Consider the following 22,950-nt stretch of genomic DNA (forward strand, 5'->3'; position numbering starts at 1 on the left):
ATCAACCCCATTGAACACCTTTGGAACGAGTTGGAGCACCGCTTGAGAGCCAGGCCATGCCACCTAAAAAACACCACTGAGCTGTTTGCCGCCTTGCAGAAGGAATGGGGCAACATTCCCGTCGACACGTATTACAAATTGGTGGAAAGTCTTCCTTGAAGGGTTGCGGACATTGTGGTGAAAGGTGGCCCTACACGATACTGATGTGGTGCTGTGACCAGATTAACGTACTGGTATGGGGTGTCCGGTGACGAATGGCAACATAGTGTATATTGTATACTGTTAAAGTGTAGTTTTTTAAACAAAGTGGAATCACCGATATTGTTTTTTTAGAAGGCGGCACAGCAGGCCTTTATCAGATTCTGAAATTTGCAATGTATTGATGAGGGACGAAGAAGATATTGTAGAAACCGACAGCCAAAGTGACGATTCCAGGTCCTTAGATGAGGATTTCGTGTTGGAAGAAACACACCAACACACATCAAGTGATAGTGATGCCTCGGACAGTAATGTTGATGATCAGCCAGGCACATATCAATCGAAGAAGCATGTAAAAGGTTGCAACGGACACCTGTGGAGCACTGAAAAGCAGACAAGGATTGGTAGGACTCCTGCAAGGAATATTATCAACTTTACTGCTGGGAACAAGCTTGCTGCAGAAAATTGCAAATCCATTTTGGATACATGGGCACTGCTATTTTCTGACGATATAATTCAGAAAATTATCGTGCACAGCAACGAAGAAATCGCTCGGCAATCCACAAAGTATAAAGTAGAGAACAGATTCACAGGGCAAACAAATGAAATTGAAATTACAGTCTACATAGGAATTTTGTACATGGCTGGTGTGTTGAAGAGTGCTCACGTAAATCTGGATGAATTGTGGTGGAAGAAACCAATGTGTCCAGACCACTATGCCACTATTCATTAAAATGTAAAATTGTCTATTACTGTAAAAAGGAAGAAAAACCACGTCTACCATTAAACTCGTGCTGAAGATTTTCATAAATGGATGCTTGAAGAAATAAACACAATTTTAAGGAGAGACAGATGAAAGTGATAGGCTATAGATTAGGAAGAAACATTACAAACATAACAAGGAAATTGACAGATAAAATGCACAGTGCTTTACAGTAGAAGTACATCTTAAATGACATCAGCTGTGGCTGGTTAGTACATACTATACCTTTTCCGCGCTTAGAAGGGACTGCACTGTAAACACAAGGGCAAAGGTATTACTCCGTCAGGCTTCAGCGATTGGATGATCGTAAAGCTTCTGCTGCTTCCACCACGTGTGAGAGAAAGTTGGCGCGAAAGCAATGTTACAAGCTACGAGAAATTAAATAAAAAGGAGAACTATAACTATTCACAAGATAAGCTGAGCTTCTGTACTTAAGAATTTAATTTGAAGTTATAAAAGTGTTTTACTTGCCTAAGCAGAGTCAGATAGAAAGTCGATTCCTTCCATAGATTCCTCCCCTTCACTGTTGGTGCCGCCGCTACTGCTATCAGCTGGATTGATAACAAGTCGGTCAACAATCGTGTCGCACATGTAATCTGATTCCCAGAAGCGTTCCTCTTCTTTCTCCAATATGCAATACAATAAGGCGTCTGCCTTTGCCGGTCGGGTTTCTTAGCCCTGTGGTTAATCCTGAGAAGAACGCCTGTTTTTTAGATTTTACGGCAGAATCTACCCACACCTTAGAAACAGTATGACCTTCATTCACCCACGTTTCATCAAGGAAATACAACTTTCGCCCCTCCCGCCTGTATTCGCGTATTTTCCTCAGGTAGTTCCGGCGCCACAACAATATGTCTTCTCGGTCAACAATAATATTTTTTCTGTTGCGTTGCACAAACTCGAAGCTGATTTCTTTCAGAAGTGTGTGGAAACTTGTTTTCTTAAGGTTCGGCAGATCCGGATCACTATTCACACTCACCAACACTTTATTTATTGTTGGCGCTTCGTTCCTCTCCAAAAAGTGATGAACCTTACGACGGATCCTCGCAAACTCATCGCACTGAACTTGTAACACAGGCTTTTGACGTTGACGCTCTTTCCCTGGTGTTGTTAAAATGCCCTTATTTAGAACCTCGCTGCGTGCAGATTTTACACTCTTAACAGACACACCAGTAAACTCAGATGTCAATTTCATCACGTCCTGGATAACCATAGTTGGATATTTCTCGCAAAACTTTGCGAACACATTCAATACAATTTGTTTATCGGCACTTTTCAACGGTTTCCCGCTGCAGTGTTTAACGTAGCCAAAGCGAACATCCATCTCGCACAAATTGAAATTCCCTCCCGCCTGCCCAGCCTTTACGCATGCGTGTTGTACCCAGAGTAAAAATTGTCACGTCTTGTGTATTTATGCCAACCTGGAGTTCATTTACATACTAAATATTGGTTATGATAATTCTAGAGTACGATAATTACAATTGTGTTGAAGGAATGTTCTATTCTTGCAAGTTAGAAAGTGGACTATATTTTGTTGCGCGTGGCAGGGTCTGTTGTTCAAGCAGACTCAACGAGAAGTGTTGCCAATCCGCCTATTCTTTTGCTAAAATTAGCTGTCTTGAACGTTTTGATCCTGCATTGGTGACAATAATGGCTTTCAGATATTTGCACAGTAGTATCATACTTATTTGACTTCATTCAAAAATAGACACGGAAGTGACCTATTTTTCGTTTGTTTATTTATTTTCTTTAACAGCAGTATTAATCCTTGTGGTATTGTTGCAGATGTTCCTATTCGAACGTTCTCTATGTCGCAGTTTGTAAATATAATGCTAGATTTTAAAAATTTTGAAAAATGGAAGAAATAAAGTGTCTGAAGTTCCATTTCGTTGTTAATTTTCGATTCGTCAAACCTCTTACGATTTTTGAGTAAATTAGACGAACTTCTGCACATATATTCTCTACGTCCATTGCAAGACAGGGTCTACTTCATTTTTTGATAGCATAAAAAAAGAAAATCGCGGATCCACGATATTGGATTTTTTTTTCAAATTCTCTTACAATTTTTGTCCAATTTGCGTGAAATTTGGAAAACTCTAAAAATGTATGCAAAACTACTCTAGTTATGTGGATATGTTTATACTACATATATATATTTAATAAACCTACGGATATACAAAGATAACACTCGGAAAGAACTGGCCATTCAAAAATGGCTTTTCTTGTGAGGGAAGTGAGGAGGAAAATTTGTCTTCTTTATTCTATGAAAACTAGCAACAAATAGGGTATGACATGTCCACATTGTGATTATGGTGATTATCCATAAAAAGCATTTCTACAATATAATGTAGAACCCTACACACTGTGAGAATTCGCTTTTCGCTATATTCTGCAGTTATTGGTTGGCAACACTGTATTCATACACTTGCATTTGTTTACAGTACAGTTCCTTCTAAGTCATAAAAATAATTTCTACAATATAATGTAGAACACTACACACTGTGAGAATTCGCTTTTCGCTATATTCTGCAGTTATTGGTTGGCAACACTGTATTCATACACGTGCATTTGTTTACCCTACAGTTCCTTCTAAGCGCGGATCCAGTATACCATGTTACAGCACATAAATTATTTTTAGACACATTTTTTTTTTTCAAATCTACACTATATTAGAGCCTAATGTTTAATAAATGATTTGTTCGCACTTAGGTTCTTCACCTATGAGATTTATCTAACAATTTTGCAGTTTAACCTAAGAATGAGCTAATATCAGAATTGCATTGTTCTGCTACATGCAAAAGAATACTTATTTATAATTCTCTCAGAAAAGGCAGTTCTTCAGCATAAACCAGTCATCTGTTGCCAGGCTTCCTTATGCACTAACCTGTTTAGTGTGCCAATCCTGGGCAAGAAAAAAGTTTGGCAATTGTTTTGGATGCATGTATAGAACTTTTCTTTATATTCCTTTTGTCAGACATTTGAAGACTCTTAACAGTTTCGTACTGGGCGTGCTTTTATTTCAATATCGTCAGAATGGGCACTGCTACTATAATAAAACCATGACTATGCAAGAGGGTATGAATCTCTCCCCATGTTGCAAGTGGAAGAGATTTTTCAAGTTGATTATTAAGCTGGACATGATGTTTGAAAAATATGGTAAATAAGAATTTTCAGATTCCCATGCATTCCTTATTGAGACAAGAAAAAATCAACAAGTTACGGCTAATCAAATGAGAAGTTTTGACTTTTTCAATGACAAATCAAATCTTCGAACTGTCCTCTTTCCGTTCATGTGTTTTTCTACGCTATTGTAAGTTTGATATTTTTCCAAGGGAACAAGTACAATAATACTCCCATAACCAAAGTGCTAAGTTTTCTCCCCTCTTATGACCATCCAGCATACAGACCTCTCAATCCGGAGCTCGCTGCAGAGTAAGGTTGGTGAGGAAGGGGTGGTTTAGGGTCCTCTCATCTGCCTGGATACAAACTGTTCCTCCTACCCTTAAGATGTCATCAACTTGGGGAGCCATTTGGACATTTATGGAGTTTTTAAAAGTTTGCAAGAAAGGTGCCAGTGATATTTTTCATTTATAGTCCCATTTAAATAAAACACTGTTGAAACTTTTATTCTACTTGCATGATTAATAAATACACTAGTAGGTAGGTATTTAGCCTTTTGTAATTATAAACATACTTCAGCTTTCCTATGTGTAATAGAAAGAACCTGACTGTAATAAAATAAAAATATATATATGTGGCTATTATAAAGATAATTGAAACAAAATTTCAGTCAATATATTTCATGACGTTCATATGTTGGGATAAGAATTAAAACTTTGCTGATTGTCATCTCAAAATAGATAGTAAGTTAATGTTAGTGTACATTTCTTAGATTAGCAATATCATGTTGCAGGTCAAAAGTGATAGTAGTGTATCAAACTTACATAGAAACAATTAAACCTTACCTTTTCCAAATTGAAGAGAGAGAATAAAGAGTTCTGCAAAGCTATCCGGGGTAAAGGCAATTCCAATAAGTGTTAATACATAAAGATTTCTGGAACTCCATTGCAATCGAGTTGTTTTTGACTCCATGTCGTCCTAAACGTGAATGTAATAAATATTAAAATATCTCGTTTAAGTTACATTAAAACATATGTTTGAAGGAAAAGTTATCTAAATATTATTAGAAAAGTTCTACGACTTAATTTATGACTGAATTTTACAATTTCCTGGATTTTACTATTCTAGACCCATAAATCTAAAATGTTAAGGAATTTTCCTGGATTATACTTTTCTCCATATTATAAATTCTTAGCCTACAACCTTCTGAAAATTTCACTATAAAACAAATGAAATATTTGTCACTGTATTGATCCAAAATGCATAAAATGGTTTATTTAGGAATAATTAAATTATTGTTCACATATTCTAAAACATTTTAATTAGTGGATTAAGTAGTTTGCTTCACAAAAATATATTTTCATCATACAACTTTAAGTAAGTTAATGAGTGAGACACTTATGTTAATATTAATGATGAGAGGGTCCCACACTGCACAACTGTTAAGAACTTAGGTGTGATATTTAATCAGAAACTTGACTGGCAAAACCACGTAACGTCTCAGAGTTCAAAAGCTTATGGTATACTTAGATCACTCTATAAATCATCGCACTTACTTTCGACTGATGTTAAATTGCATCTTATGCAAGCTCTAGTTCTTCCCATTTTCGATTACTGTGACGTTGTTTACAGTGTTAATTTAACAAAAAAGAATGCTAAAATTGCAAAAAAAGTACAGAATTCTTGTATACGTTTTGCATTTAGCTTGAAACGAAGGGATCACATACTGCCTTACTTAAATGACGTTAATTGGCTGAATATGACACGACGCAGAAAACTACATCTGGCCTGCACAATATTCAAAATTCTGCAAACAAAAACACCCACATACTTATACGACAGACTCCAATTTAGACACGACATACACAACTACACGACTCGACACTCTAAGAAACTTAATCTGGATAGATTCTCAAAATCCATATTCCTGTCATCCTTCAAAGCTGCTTCTGCATATTGTTGGAATGCGCTGCCACCAGATGTTACCTCATGTGCGACATACAACAGCTTTAAAAGGGCAGTAACAAAAGTACTTCTACGTGAGCAAGGACAGAGTCTCAGTACACATGACTAGATTCAGCATGCTTACGTTGAAATCAAAACAAAAAATGAGCAGATTCGAACCCAAGATGAACATTTTGATGTGTGTGAATGAGAAAAATTGTTTTTTATCTTTTTAGTGTGTTAATTACTGAAATATTTAGAAGTGAAAATGTAATGGAATTCGTATGTTATAGTAGTAATTGTATTTTGTCTGTTTTATTGTAGTAGATTTTGCGGGTTAAGTGGTAGAGCAGCCACAGGCTGAACTTCGCCCATGAATAAAGAAACTCTAATTCTAATTCTAAAAGTGAAATTATACACAACTTTTATATCTTGTCAAATTCTACACTAAAATCAGCATTGTTATTAGTAATGCGTAATTATTACCTATTGTTGTTGTTGTGTGTGTGTACACAAAAAATAAGAAAGGAGCCAGTAGGTCTCAGACAAAAAAAAATGGAAGGATATGATAACACAAACAGAAACACACAAGTTCTACATATCTTGGCCTGGTGGCATTTTGAATGAAGAAAAAATATGGCACATATTTCCATGTAGCCAAATGATGGGATAAGATAGAACAAGCATTAGATGAAGAAAAGCTTTCACCAGTGTTTAACTGTTTGGATGGGACGGAAAAGGTTGGAATAGTTACTGAGCAGCTAGGTTGAGTTCGGGGGATATGGTTGCATGCATAACTGATATGTAGAGTCTCTCAGAGTTTCCAAAAGGATGTGCTTGTTGAAGGGGTAGTTGGTGGATAATAGCTACTCAGAAACAGTCATTGAATTTATTAGTGCTGTGGCCTTTGGTGAGACTACCAATGATGAAATGGGACAATTACTCTGATAAGCTTACTTTTCATTTTTTCTAGCAAATTTTCTTCACGATCAATTTCGCCACCTGTCTAGTGTGTTTGACTTTGACGAAGCCACTAGACAGGTGGTAAAATCAATCATGAAGAAAATTTGCACAAAAAGATGAAAAGTAAGCTTACCAGAGTAAATTACCTATCTCTGCATAACAGATATCTTTAGATATAAGATGAAATTGGAGAGTTGGGTTAATGAGTTAATGCTGATTGTTAATTCTGAATTTCAGGAGTGGGTTGAGGTTTCACAGTGGTGAAATCCACCATAGATCTCGTGGATGAGAATATGTTTTTGGTCTGAGCAGTAGCAAGTGTAGAGAATGAGGTTGCCTAGATCAGTGTGTGTGTATGAAGGGTCTGGAAATGATGAAAATTAGGCAGGTTTTGCACCTCAGTTTGTTTCATTTATGGGAGGAGTGGTTTGGGGTGTGAGTGAGCATATTTCGGACCAAGATGTTTCTGACTTTAGGTGGGTGATTGAAAATGACTTTAGTAGGGCTGTCTGGGAAGACATTCCTAATATCAGCATCATCGTGGAGGATGGTGGTGGGGGGGGGATGCAGATGGTATGTTTGACTTTGATGAACTGTGGGTGATATTGGCTTATTAACACAGGAGTTAGTTAGTTTGAGTTTTGCTTTAAGTCCACTTCCATGCACAGATAGGCTAATTGGGACTGTACCTACAGTTTAAACTGGGAACCAAACTACTATGTGCCCCCACATTATACAGCACACACATATCCAGGAGATGTCTAATGGAGGTCCTCTGGATATCCATGCCAAAATTCTGGATATCCATAGGATGTCCCGGAATGTCCAGTAGACATCCATAGGATGTCCCCTGGATATCCATATGTCCATCCAGGGGACGTCCATAAGATATCCAGGAAATTCTGTGGATCGTTTTTGGATGTGTTTTGGATATTCTGGATATGTTTCGGATATTCTGTGGATCATTTTTGAACATGTTTTGGACATCCTGTGGATCATTTTTGGATGTGTTTTGGACATTACATGGATGACGTTTGGAAATTAGTTCATGCGATTTTCTGGATGTTTTTATTTCATTGTGGATAAGGATATATATTCTGGACTAAAATTATACCTAATCTGGACATTATGCTGATATTTTTCGCACATACTTTGGATACAAAAAGAACATTCCTGGACTAGATTTACACAAATCGAAGGCCTTGAGTACACATATGCTTATAACAAGCACTCCACTCTCTATCTCTCTTTCTCTATCTCTCACTCACTCACACACATATGCACTTACGCACACAAATTCACACACACACATATCAACACATCCGAAAAGTACTTTGTATTCACACACATAAGCATAGTAAGCACTGCTTATTCTTCACTACCACGCAAGGCAACGTCCTCATGCAAACTGCCGTTCTGCTCGAGACGAGACACAAAGAAAGCCTCGTGGCAACTTTCACCTGCTTGGCACACATGCGTGACTTGCTGAAAATACAATGGGCCTACGGGCAACACAATTCCTGTGGGAGATGTTTTTAATTAACGATTTATTAATTGACACTAGAATGACTGAATCTTTACATGGATATCAAAACATTTATGTCAAATTTGTGATAACACGTGGACGTAATACCACATATCCCATAAATATGCAGAATGGGATGTCCTGTGGATATCCAGGATGGGAGTTTCTCTGGATGTCCAGGAAGGGATATCCCATAGACGTCCCATGGATATATCATTCTGGATATCCAGAACGGCACATCCATAGGATGTCTTATGGACATCCACAATATCCATGGATCTGAATTGGATATTGTGGACGTCCTATGGACGTCTTTTGGAGATGTGTGCTGTATGGGACCTGGTATCAAACTGAGGACCCCTTGATTACAAGATGATGATGAAATCACTATGCCATCGAAAAGACATATTAACATCGAAGAATTGGTGTCAGCATTTTTTGTTGGGGATTTGAGATGGATGGAAAGCAGTTCTGATTACTTGTTTGTTTACAAGAGTGGAGAGGTGGCCACACTTAACTAAAGCTTGATGAAGTTGTGATGGGATGTGGAGAAGTTGAGGTGTTTGATTTGATGAATTGATTTGAATTTTTTTAAGTCCACTTCTTCTGCAGTATGTATACTGCTTTCAAATGGAGCTATATCACTAATTTACTATTCTTCTTTATATTAAAATGGGTTAGTGCTTGCCCATATAGTATATTTCAAAAGTACAAGGCCCTTCAAAGTGCAAGCTCTGAAAAGCAGCATCCATTACACACCTCTAAGAGTAGCCCTGAGTAATAATACAGAATGACCCTCTAATATTAAACAAACAATTCTGATTTTTGTATATTGTGCTGTGAAGCCAATATTTCTTAATGAAAATATTAATATTGATTTTGTGATTAATTGTTTCTTCTTTGCAAATGATATGTGTAACATTGAAATAAGTACTTTCTTTACACTGAATTTAATTACTCCTCTATCTTTCACTGCTAGAAATATACAATTGTGTTGAAAATAGTAAAAACATCCATGATTCAACAGCCTTTTGATGGCCAAAAACTTAACTAGAAGATTTTTATTTGGTGAGCCTTGATGAATGAATCAAATTCCTTTGTTACAGTTACATGGGTTGTTCAATATATAAGTTTCCGTATGCTGTAATTTTTTCTATTTTTAAGATACATTAGAAAACTATACATACTTGTGTAGGAGGATCCTTCCTCACTTCTCCACATAATCCCCATAGAGATGCAGGCATTTGTCTCACCCTTGCACCAATTTGTCCATACCCTTTGCAAGAAAATCAGGGCTCTGGCTATTGAGCAATAATTTCACATTACGCTTAACTTCTTCATTTGTTTCGAAACGGTAAAATTGCAATTCAGACTTTAACACTGGAAAAAGATGGAAATCAATCGGTGCTAAATCGGGGCTGTATGGAGGGCAGAGTAGCTGTACCCACCACAATTCTTCAATTTTGTGTTGTGTTTGCACTGCTGAGTGGGGGCCAGCATTATCGTCAAGAAGAATGACACCAGTTGACAGGAGACCTTGTTGGCTTATGTCGAATTGCGTTTGTCAGTTTATCCAATGTTTGACAATAACGGTCAGCATTAATTGTTCTTCCTTGCTCCAAAAAGTCCATCAGCAGAACGCCCTTAGCATCCATGCTTCTGAACTCCTTATGACGCGAGCCCACGTTTTCCGAACAAGCATTTACTTTTCGCCCTTGAGCGCATGCGCCTTCACGTCTGATAACAAATCGATTGTTGTTCCTTGTAGACGAAGGATGGCGCTTGTCAACAATGTGCTTCTTTTTAATGGCATTGCTTTATACAATATTTTATAGCACAGGGAAATTTATATATTGAATGTCCCGAGTATCTGTTTTGTACTCCTTATGATGCTAATACAACACAGAATATTTTTGGGATTGCCATTGGATCCATGCCTGGATATAAGACAAATTATCTAAGACATTATCTAAGGCAAAAGCACCAACCAAATGGTCAAAAGTACCTAGGTTTTCAAAACACACAGATAATAATATTAATAATAGGGTTTGATTTATTTATTGATTTAGTTTATTTTACTTCACGTTTTGTGCCTCTTTGCTAATTTGCGAAAATGATAATGAGTGATGAAATGATGAAATGACATTCACAAACAACTAAGCTCGAGAGGGATTTGAACCCAAGACTCTTGGTGTTGCAGCGCAATGTGCTAACCACTCAGCCACAGGGTCCAGCCTACCGATTAATCAGTACTCTATCGGTATCGGCCAATATAGGAATATTGGTGTATCGGTAAAATTACCGATCCGATATATCGATAAATATCTTATAATTTAGTGCAAAATTCTGCCATTTTGTTGTAATTTTTATGGATAATCTCTATACCCTTCTTTCTAAAAAAGTAAATGTCTAATTATTCAACTTCTTTTGCACTGCAGTCACCTCAAAATACACATTTATTAAGGTGATCAATGAACATTTCAGGTTCTTCAAGGAACATTTCTAATGTTATATCGGATCGGTAGAATATCAGTTATCAGCAGTGGCGTGCCCAGGGGGGGGTTGGTGGGGGTTAAAACCCCCCCCATTGGTTTCGTCATTTAAAAAAATTCAAAGCAGAAATACATTTTATTTCATAAATTGCCAATATTGTAAAATGTTTACATTTGGCAATGAGAAATGTATTGCTTCTTCAATTACTTTTGATAATATTGGAGTTGAGTTACAGCAATGCACAAGCATTCATTCATTCCTTAGTCACTGAAAAGGAAGGAGAATTTCCTTCTCAGTATGGTCAAGAGAAGAGCCGCAACCCTTGGAATGCGAACTGAAGGAATCCCTCCTCCCCTTTCTTTCACCCACGATGACCCTCTTAGGAGAATGACCCTCCCTTTCCTGTTACGACAGTGCTGCTAACTTCCCTTTTCTTTCTTTCCCCTTCCTTATACCATTTATACCAGCAGAGCAAAGTTCTGTGAGATTTGAATCACTACAATTAGTAGCAAAGTAAGTCAAAATCTTATTTCGCACCTGGATGCATATTTATTTCAAAATATCAATAATTATAATAATAATAATAATTGTTGCAGGCAGTAGTGAGGCATGGTTTTACGAAGTAGGCAATCGATGTTTTGTACAATAGCATGCCGGGAGGAAGGGAAGGATGCGTTATATAGCGCAACTGGCCCAGTCAGTTTCATAAACAAAATAAAAGCAATTAATATGCCAAAATATTATACGTTTTACTCTTGTGCTCTTTACAAATTAGATATTTTTTTCGCAACCAATTTCCAGCCTTCAGTTTATTGAATTTTCTTGTAACATGTGTGAAAGATCTCGCTTGAATTTGTGTGTAAATAATTTAGCAGTTGCCAACACTACTGACACTGACACTACTGGTTGCTGTCAACACTGGTGACGTAATTTGAGCTGGACCAAGCTGGATGCATGGTTCAGACATTCGACCGCCCGGTATCTTTCTCCCAAGTCCTGGTGTTCACTGGGGTTGTAGCGAGTTGCAGTCTGCAAGGTAGCAAGTCGAAGTGGTCGTGTTGTGTGTTACGTTTCTGCATGTGTAATAGATTTTTGAGGTGGAACTAAAGATGGATAGAAAAAAGAGGAGAAATACATTATTAGATTATTTCAAAAAGAAACAAAAAATGGAAGTTGAAGCTTCACCTTCCACAAATAGAACGTCAGAAAAGGTCGATTTAAGTTCAGAGGAATTCCATCCGAATTGCGAGAGTGAAACGTGCGAACTTTCAGACTCTTGATATTCAACAAGAAGGCATAACAGAAGATATTGCAAACCTTGTTGCAAAATTATGTCAAGGAACTGTCGAGGTAAGTGACGTTCATTATTTGATAGCAGATATATCCATAGGCGGATTTAGAATTGTTTTTCTGGGAGGGCACAGCATGTGCTGTAAGCATACAATCGTGTGTGTGCAGGGGAGGGGTGTGCCCGCGTGTGTATGTCTGGAAGACGTGTGTAGGATGTCACCCTATATCACCAATAAACTTTCGCAGGGCAAGAGAACATTATGATGAACAAGTTTCCTCAATGATTTCAGGGGCCTCACCGATGGTGGTGTAATGAAAGAGGTCCTGGGTTTGATCCCCTGTGAAGGTGCATTGCACAGTGGTACGTATCCCGATTTAAACTTTAAGACCAGTCCCGATTAACGTATCTGAATATAAAATGGACTTTAAAATCATTTACTTTTTGTTTTGTTCACGAACCCTCGAAAAACGATATTACCTATCTTATAGATCCACCAAGGTATTTGAAACCCTGGCGTCGGAGCAGTGGCACTAATGTCGCTAGTGTATATGTATGCAACCACATTATAAAATCACGGTTGGCATGGACAGTTTTATTATTTTGTAGGAAAGGGATAAAGTTTGTATTACGACACGGGATAGACTAGATAGGCATCCTATTAACTGTAAATATTCCTTACAAATCTTCTGAATATTTATCTTGTACAAACGCAACAAATACAATAAGTAATATACGTGTGCAGTAATAAATTCATTTTCTGAAAGCATCTTTTCTGGCATCAGTGGTCGAAGTAGGGGATGCTGCCTTCAGTTAAGAAAGTTTCACAAATCATACCCCCAATTAGAATAATTTTCATATTGAGCATCCTCCACCTACTGTATTGTCTCCATGTTGATCCATACAAGGATGTACCCCCTCGTATTTCCAAAATCGATCAAACATCCCCTCCCTTTTCGGCTACGAATTTGCATTTCGAGCACTGTCTGGCAAGATTTTGTCGGGCTCAGTGACAGATCCTGTGGTGCGGTACTGGGCTTCGGAGCGGAAGGGGGGAGTGGCCCCTTCAACAGTTGGTTTCGCAGTTCCATAACGTTAACATTATACAAAATTCCTCTCCATAGACCTAATATGAAAATGAATATGACACATTAATGACACTGTAGTAGAAAATGTTAATGAAATGAAATGAAGCGGTTCGTATTTGTTTGTCGACTGTCAAACAAATGTTTTGACCAATAATATAATAATACAATGCCAAAAATGTACACAATATTTAGCAAAACCATCTCCACAACAAGTACAATGTTGATTGAATTGATGTTTTAAATCCACTTTATGCACAGTAAGGCTAATCGGGACTGGGCCTAAAGTTTAAAGTGAGATCCGAACCACTATTAGCCTCCACCGGGTATTGAACCCGGGACACCTTGATTACAAGGTGACGACGCTCACACTGAAATGAAACTGTGGTATCGTCATCTTACAGCAATGCAAAGACGTCTAGTAAATGCTCTTGAAGCAATTGATATGTGCAGTGAAGTAATATTTCCCTGGGTAAACACACGTTTGCTCATATTATGTACAATCCCGGTAACAACAACATCAAATGAGAAATCATTCTCAACTTTGAGGCACTTGAAGACCTATCTTCGAAATACCATTTGCGAAGAAAGATTAAATGGGTTAGCTGCTCTGAACATTCACCGTGATATAAAAGTTACTTGTGACGACATACTGTCAGAACTCGCACAGAAACCTCGATGCCTAAATTTCAGAATTTAAATTGTTGAACTGTGGTACCTTATTTATTACTGTCTTTAAGACATCAAGTAGTCTTAATCTCTTTAGTGTTGTTACAATGTTGAGTGTACATATTTTTTGTTTAAAAATTATATTTGAGCAATTAAATATAAAATTTTAATAATTTGGAAATATTCAAGCAGGTGCTTTTATATGATGCAATAAAAACATGAAGCATTCATAGCAAATACATTGATAGCGTTCATTGGGGTAAAATCCAAGTATATTAATTATCTAATTTATTACAAGAAATTTGACCTGTGAACTGGAAAATGTGTTAGATTCATAACCCCCCCCTTACGAAAATCCTGAGCACGCGCCTGGTTATCAGTATATTTTATATTGGTACTTTATCGGTATTGGCCAAAATTTCATATCGGCCCATCCCTAATTAATTATAATATTATTAATAATTGCTGGCTCAGTAGCCAAGAATGTAAAGTGGTTGACTTTTGATCTCTCCCCAATATTTCCCATTTCAAGGCATGGGTGTTATTTGTGAGTGTCCCTTCATCAATTTCAACTAATCATCACTCATCCTCATCATTGTGATTAGCCAAAAATTGGCAGGCAAATAAAAATACATTTTTAAAAATAGCTAAATGCCATTATTGCAACATTACAATGTTGTATTATATAGTGAAAAATGTATTAATTTTGGAGTTTTTGCAGAGATTTAAAATAATATTATTATGTTAATGATTTTAATTTTGCACTTTCCAAAGCATGCCTCTTATTTCATTGTGTAAGAACCAGTGAGACGTAACTCCAATCTGTCAAATTTATGAGAGAGGGGAAATAATGAAGTCTTAGGAATATTTGTGACTCCTAAAAACATAACAGGAACATAACTCCTAAAATGCAGTTTTCAGTTTTGATTAAATAAAATCCACTCATGACCGGATCAAGAAAGTGTGGGGCGTTACCCCCACACCCCCTATATGCCTTCATGGCATGGTGCTAAGCACAGGGGAGCACTTTGCCTTTTTTTTACCTCACAAGAACTCTAATTGGAGTAAAATCGACATACAGTGCTTAAAAAAAGTTTTGCATATTCAGGGTTTGTGATCATTTTATTGTACTAGATACATGGAATCATATTCAAGAGTACAGGGGAGACATACAAACAGAAAGAAAACAGTACAGCCATGCAGAAGAAACAAAATCACACCAGAAGCACAAGATTGAAAGTGTGGGATGCGAAACACAAAAGAAAGGCAGTGTAATACTGTGTACCTATGGCTCGCAGGCATGCTTGGGATCAACAGATGGGAGTTCAGTACCATATATAGCCACCTCTAGCCCGAAGGCATGCTTGAACACGACGGGGCATGTTATGGAAAAGAGCATTCAACTTCTCCTGAGAAAGACTGTCCCAGTCTTGAATGGCAGCCTCCCGCAATTGCACCTTGTTCACAGGAGGATTTTCGAGGCTGACAATTGCTCGCTTCAGGAGACCCCATGCATGTTCCACGCAGTTCATGTCTGGAGAATATGTTGGCCACACCATGCATCGAATGCCGTGCATATCAAGGAACTCTTGAACCACTCTGGCTCGATGTGGTCGAGTGTTATCATCCACCAGCGTGAAGCCATCCCCCACAGTTGTAGAGAAACCTGCTACCACAGGTTCGAGAATAGCGTTTCTGTACATCAGACCAGTCACGTGACCCTGGAGAGGAATTAGGGGCGTACGTCGACCAAACATGATTCCACCCCAAAACACGATGGTGCCCCCCTGCTGCTGGTGACGTTCCTGGATGAAGGGCTCATTCAATCTCTCATCTGATCGTCTCCAAACCCTTATGCTTTTGCTTAATGAGTGCAGACTGATGGTGACCTCGTCTGTAAAGAGTGTGTGCTCCCACTGTTCTGACTCCATTCGCTGTGCATTGCTGCCCACCTTACACGGTCTCTCTTATGGTGTGGTTTCAGAGGAATCTTGGGTATGGGTCTTCTTGATGCCAATCCTTCCTCATGAAGTCGATTCTGCACTGTCTGATTGGAAACATTCGCTCCTGAGGTCCTCCGCAGATCCTGGCATAAACTGGTAGCAGTTGCAGTGGGTCTACGACGTGCCGAAATCACCACGTACTGATCTTCCCTGTGTGTTGTTTTGCTTGGTCGCCCTGTCCTTGGTCAATCAGCAACTGATTGTGTCTCCCTGAACTTTTTCCACACTCGGGAGACATCACTTTCGCTCACTCCAACATGGGCAGCAACGTCCACTTGGTGATATCCCTCTTGCAGCAGTGTTACAATTTGAATGTGGTCCATAGCAGAAATGGTTGCTAGAGGCATGTTGCCTTTCGTTTTCCACCCGCTGTCTGTGCAGTTTCCAACTAACAAGTGTGGATAAGACACGGACAATGCCTCCCATCGGGCTGCTTTCAAATCTGCTCAGGGATCATGTGGCAACTACTGCCCTCTATCTGCTGAATATCGAACTCACTTGGGGCATTATGTTGGTTTCTGTCTCGGGCATTGCTCACATTATGAACATTGTATACCTTTTGGGGATATTGTGACTCAAACTGCATGCAATCATAATATGCAAAACTTTTTTTGAGCACTGTATGTTCACATCTAATCATTAGCAGAAAGATGCAGTCACATATCCACTGGTTCTCATATGACGATTTACAGAAGCAGACATTTATTACGATTAGAGCCTGGATGTTCAGGCACTGAAAAGTATTAAAAATGGCAGGCAAAAAGGCAGTGTATGTCGAAAAAAAAGGCAGTCAAGTTTCAGAAAGAGGCAGTGAAAATTGAAGAGGAGGCATTAAAAATTGAAGAGAAGGACTTAAATTCTTCTTAAATCTTTAAAAATGTATCTACAAATAAAAATTTGAATAACAAGGGTTATTGAAAAATGAAATCAAATAGAAGAAGAGAAATATAATTTTAAAAAATGCCTTGTCGGAATGACAGAGGAGGCAAAAAAAGGCAGCGTAAGGTGAAATAGGCAAAAAAAAGGCAACATAATGCCTTGTCGGAATGACAAAAGAGGTAAAAAAGGTAAAAATGTTTGAAAAAGGCAGTGTAAGGTGAAATATGTAGGCAAGAAAGACAACATAAAGTATTGTTCAGAATATTAAGAACCTTCGGATTGGTGTACTTTTGTGTTCAATTTTTGTCTACCAGGGTCGGAAACAAATAGTCATTTTGCCTAAAATCCGGGCTCTAATTATGATACTTAAGTAAAAAGATAATGAACAAAAGGAAAAAAATATAATTCCTGATAAAATGACTAATTGAATTGACAGTTGTTTTTTGTAGATTTGAATTTGAATTTGAATTTTATTTTTCTTCCGTTGATCCTTGTTTAAAAGGGCATGGAAAACGTCAAGATACATAATGAAATAATTTACTTCTGTTAGTAACAATATAGTTCCATATAAATATTTTTACATACCTTAGTATAGTAGAATTCCGGTTTTTTGTCCTTTATCCCATACAAATTGAAAACAGGTGGCATAAACATTGGGTATAGTCTTTCGAAATAAACATCCTGGCTTTGAATTTCCATGCCGCAAGAAAATCTGCAAAAAAATCACTCATTTCAAAATGAATCATACTACTTCCTGAAATCGTTTTATAAATACTTCCCTTCATGATAATTACAAAATATGACAGTTGGGTAACTATTTTTTTCTTGAGAATATGAAACTGGCATATACGGTAAATTTGAGTCAGAAAGCATATGTTAGCATTACAGGAACAAAAGAGGCATAATCTACAGTAGGGCAGGGAACAACTGTCCCCAAAATTCATTGCTCAAAATCGCACTCTGCTACCATATTTTGAACAAATAGATCAGATCCCTCATTGAAAACATGTCATGTAAACATTGTGTATATGATCTTTGGTAAAGAAATTCAAGATATGATTATCTTGATCATATTTGGAATGTGTTTGTACAAAATATTGCAAATATCTCACTGTAAGAAGGCTTCTCATACACATTCCTTAACACATGTGAATCTATCTGCCCAACTTCATGCTGTTTCTTCAAGAGCACTGTGTGATGGCATGAAGTTGAATATCATTCATTGTGTTGAGCTATTTTCAGCAGGTGAAATCTATCAAGTTTTTGTTCTTATTGCTCTTTATTGTTCTATATTGTTGATATAGACAGACATGGATGAATGGACAGACAGCTGGATGCAACCATAACATAAGGGTACTTTTTTTTAACCACATGGTGCCATCAGCAGTATAGTTTAGCTACTTAAAACATAGGCACATATTGATTACTAAAAACAGTAGAAAACATTAGCACATGCAGTTCAGCTACTGAAAACAGTAAACAAAATTGGACTACTAAAAACAGCAGAAAACATTAGCAGTACAGTTCAGCTACTGAAAACAGTACACACAGCTGGGCTACTAAAAACAGCAGAAAACATTAGCAGTACAGTTCAGCTACTGAAAACAGTACACACAATTGGGCTACTAAAAACAGCAGAAAACATTAGCAATACAGTTAAGTTACTAAAACAGTACACACAGTCGGGCTACTAAAAACAGCAGAAAAAATTACCAGTATATATACAAACTTACAATTGGATACAATTCACCAATTGTAAATTTTCTTGATTTTCCAATTGATTTCAGTTGAGATTCCGATTGAAACCAATACATTCCAATATAATCTGATTCATTCCAATTGAAATTTCAATTGGAACCAATAGAAAATTGCAGCTGGGTACAGTTCAGCTACTGAAAACAGTACACACAGCCTGTCTACTAAAACAGCAGAAAGCATAGCAGTACAGTTCAGCTATTTAAGACAGCAGACACAGTTGGGCTATTAAAACAGCAGAAGACATTAGCAGTACAGTTCAGCTACTTAAGACAGCAGACACAGTTGGACTACCAAAAACAGTAGAAAACATTAGCATTACAGTTCAGCTACTAAAAGCAGTAGGTGTTTCAAAATACCTATTGATATACTGAAAACAAACAAAATTTTCAATAGGGATGTGATAAAAGTAAAACCACAAGAATTTCTCATGAATATAGTTGCTATTTCTTCATCACATAATTTTGATTGATAATGATATAATTTGTTTGATTGAAAATATACTTTTCTACCACAAGAGTTGTCAATAAATAGAAGATTTAGTAATTTGTTGATTATTTACAGCATGCCCACACAATAAATTAACATGATGTAAAATTGGCAACTAATTCAAGATGGGTGGATAACAGGCAAGCCAACCAGATATGATAAAATGGGATTGGTTGATGTTAAAGGCATATAAAAAACTGACTACCATGGAACACCATACGCAAAAACTCATAAAATTTAAAAAATCCTCTTCTTCAATCATGTAACCAAACCTATCATTACTGCACATATTTGTTACTTGCTTGTACTTATCAATTATAATAATATTAATAATAATAATAGTCTTTATTAAAGCAGGCATGTTTCAGCCTCTTGGGTCACTCTTACAAGTAACTCTTGCCCATAGGAAAGTGACAAAGAGAATTTTAAAATAATACATGAAGAATGATAATACATTAATATATATAATATATTATTAACATTATTAATTATAATATATAATAAAAAAAGGTAAAGTGCTACCCTGTGCTTAGCACCACGCCATGAAGGTGTATAGGGGGTGTGGTAAACACAAAGTTAAGTTAAATTAATACTAATAGTGATATTATTATGGTAAATAATGTCAAACACATGTCAAAAATGTATAGAGTTGATCAGTTGTGTATCTATGACTAAATTTAGAGAGAAGAAGGCTAAAGGTGTTTTTAGTAATCTTAGAATAGTCATAATACAAGGGTTGTGTTTATAGAAAGGGATTTTCAAGTCAGCAGTGATGATACTAATGACATTTTTTCTAGCATAGACATTTCAAACAAAAATGAAAAACTTCCTATATCGGAAAACAATTTTTTTTTAGGTAAATGAGTCAAAATTTTCAGTCATTATGAAACAAGGTCCAGGAGCTGGATGTGATTCTTGGATTCCTCAAAAAAGTCCCACATATAATTTGTGCCACTGAACATTGGTTGCGAAAGAAGAGGTTTCTTCCATGCAAATTCCAAATTTTAATTTAGCCAAGGCATATTGCCGTGAACACCACAAATGAGGTGGTGCCGCCATACTAGTTAGAAGCAACATACCATTTGAAAACATAACGTAAACTGATTATTTAAATGAAGAATTCAATTTTGAACACACAGTAGTGAATATGATGGATATTTAGGCACATTTTTAAAAAAAATTAGAAACAATGTTGTCCATTCTATTACATAAAAAACGACCCATTATAGTGAAAGGTGATATAAAAAAAAAGTGAACTAAATACAATTCTAACCTCTCATAATTTGATTGCAACAATAAATTCACCAACAAGGATAACACCAACAAGTAAATCATGTATTGATCAAGTAATAATTAATCAAGATTCTTTTGAACACTCCACAAATATTTTACCTTTAGCCTTGTCCGATCATGAAGCAGTTTTCATATACCAGAGAATATAAAAGAAAAAATGCAAAACGAATCACTACTACAGAAAAAAGAAAATTCACCAAAGAAAATATAGGAAACTTTGTATATTAATTAAAGAAAGATGACTGGACTGAAGTGCTCACGGAAAAAAAAATTAAATACAAAAGTAAGCCTATTCACAAAGACAATAAAATATCATTTTGAAGTAGCATTTCCATACAAAACATACAAACAACCACTTAATCAAACCAACTCAACTTCCTGCATAACCAAAGGGATAAAAAATCATGTGAAACAAGAAGAAAATTATATAAAGAGATCCAGAAAAACAAGAATCCCATACATAAAGACCACTACAAAAAATATGTAAGTATCCTCAGGAAGGTAATAAACAATACGAAGAAATTAGCCATTGCAGATAAAAGAAGCAAATCTGCAAACAAATCAAGAAAACTATGGGAAATTGTTAATGGTGAAACTGGTAAGAAAAAAACGTACGTGAATGAAAAATAGAAATAATGTCTGATGGAGAAAAAATAAGCAATCCCCTTGATGTAGCACAAATTTCTAATACATATTTTGTGAACATTCCCAATACCGTAAATAAAAATGCAGTAATCTCTACACCTACATTAAGAACATATTTAAGCAGTCCCTGAAACACAAACACCATGTTTCTCACCCCAGTAATTGAGGGAGAAGTCGAGAAAGTAATTATAAATTTTAAAAAATAAGATATTCATCAGGGCCAGATGAATTTTCAAGTTCTCTACACAAAAAATGTGTGAATAGTATATTACAACCACTAGTAAGTATTTGCAACACATCTTTAGAAACAGGTATTTTTTCTAGTGAGTACAAAATAGCAAAAGTGAGAGCATTATTCAAAAAAGGCAACAAAGAGAATGCTCCAACTATAGGCCAATATCTATTTTGTCAGTTTTCTCTAAAGTAATAGAGAAAATTATGCTAAATAGATTAGTAACTTTCTTAATAAAATACAAAATTTTATCCAAACATCAATTTGGATACCAAAAAAATAAGTCACTATCAGAAGCTATTTTTGAATTTACAAATAACATACTAAAATCGGCAGACAAAAAAATGCATGTGTATGGATTATTTTTAGATTGTACCAAAGCATTTGATTTGGTACACCATGACATTCTAAATAAAATGGACCATTATGGAATCAGGGGTCTAGCAAAAAAATGGTTCACTTCTTATTTAGAAGACAGATGTCATTAACAAAATCAAATCAGATAAATTGCTCCTCGAAACAGGTGTACCGCAAGGTTCAATTCTAGGACCAGTTTTAATTTTACTTTACATAAATGATCTTCTAGAAACTTTATCAGAGTCTCAAACAATGCTTTTTGTGGATGATACAAACATCATAGTAAAAAGCCTGGAACGTGAGCAACTGCAAAAGAATTCCATTTTGACCACGACACAACTAAACACCTGGCTAAACAACAACAAGCTTTCCCTGAATGTTCTAATAAATTTTAATCCAGTAAAACAAACAACAAAATTAAATGCAATTATTAACAATGAAGTCGTCAAAGAAAACAATGCAATAAAATTCTTAGGAGCATGGATTCACACAAACCTGTCATGGGACATGCAAATTACTATTTTAACTCAAAAGTTAAGCAGGCTCTGCTAAAGGGTTTTCCAATAAGGGCGGGTCGATGTTGAAATGGAATAAAACAAGCTGTGTGTGAGGTATGAACGAAATTCTTTTTTTATTTGAAAGGCCCATGTATGCCATTATGTAGGAATATAACATCGTTCAAATGTCCGCCGCTGCTTCTCACGGTGGTACTTATCCGAGTGGTCCAATTTTCAATGACACTGCCGCATAGATCCGGCTGAATTTGAGCGATGGCCTGGGTGATGTTGACTTTAAGGGCATTGGTTGATTGCGGCTTATTGGCATAGACCTGCGACTTCAGGAAACCCCACAAGAAAAAGTCTAGCGGGTTCAAATCGCACGATCTTGGTGGCCAATTCACGTCACCTCTGCGAGAGATAACCATACCTTCAAATCGTTCACGCAGAATGTCCATCGTGGCGTCCGCTGTGTGGCACGTAGCGCCGTCCTGCTGGAACCACATGTCATCTATGTCCATATCATTCAATTTGGGCCAAAAGAAATCGGTTATCATCGTTCTGTAGCGCTCGCCGTTGACGGTGATGGCCTCACCAACGTCGTTTTCAAAAAAGTACGGACCAATGATGCCGCCGGCCCAAAATCCACACCAAACAGTAACTTTTTGTGGATGCAATGCCACCTGGTGAACCTCGTGTGGGTTGGAGTCGTCCCATATACGGCAATTTTGCTTATTAACACAGCCATTCAT

At 36.8% G+C, this 22,950-nt stretch overlaps 2 protein-coding genes across 4 annotated transcripts in view; both read right to left on the reverse strand.

The window, feature by feature from the left end:
* The window catches only part of LOC146004738 (sodium-dependent serotonin transporter-like), a 60,721-nt gene extending 41,436 nt beyond the window's left edge, over positions 1-19,285 (reverse strand). For all 3 annotated transcript variants that reach the window (XM_083143701.1, XM_083143702.1, XM_083143700.1), the window contains exons 1-3: positions 19,190-19,285; positions 17,516-17,642; positions 4,927-5,059 (exon numbers count right to left, since the gene is read on the reverse strand). In XM_083143701.1, the coding sequence (XP_082999827.1) occupies positions 4,927-5,059; positions 17,516-17,629 (247 nt within the window). In that variant the 5' untranslated portion in view covers positions 17,630-17,642; positions 19,190-19,285. The remainder of the gene's footprint in view (positions 1-4,926; positions 5,060-17,515; positions 17,643-19,189) is intronic.
* A 3,047-nt stretch (positions 19,286-22,332) lies between these two features.
* On the reverse strand, positions 22,333-22,950 carry LOC146004789 (uncharacterized). Its single transcript, XM_083143812.1, has one exon. The coding sequence runs from the start codon at positions 22,948-22,950 to the stop codon at positions 22,333-22,335; it is 618 nt and encodes a 205-aa protein (XP_082999938.1).

This window comes from Lepisma saccharinum, chromosome 22, assembly GCF_977018435.1.
Source record: "Lepisma saccharinum chromosome 22, izLepSacc3.1, whole genome shotgun sequence".
In the NCBI taxonomy this organism is placed as follows: Eukaryota; Metazoa; Arthropoda; class Insecta; order Zygentoma; family Lepismatidae; genus Lepisma; species Lepisma saccharinum.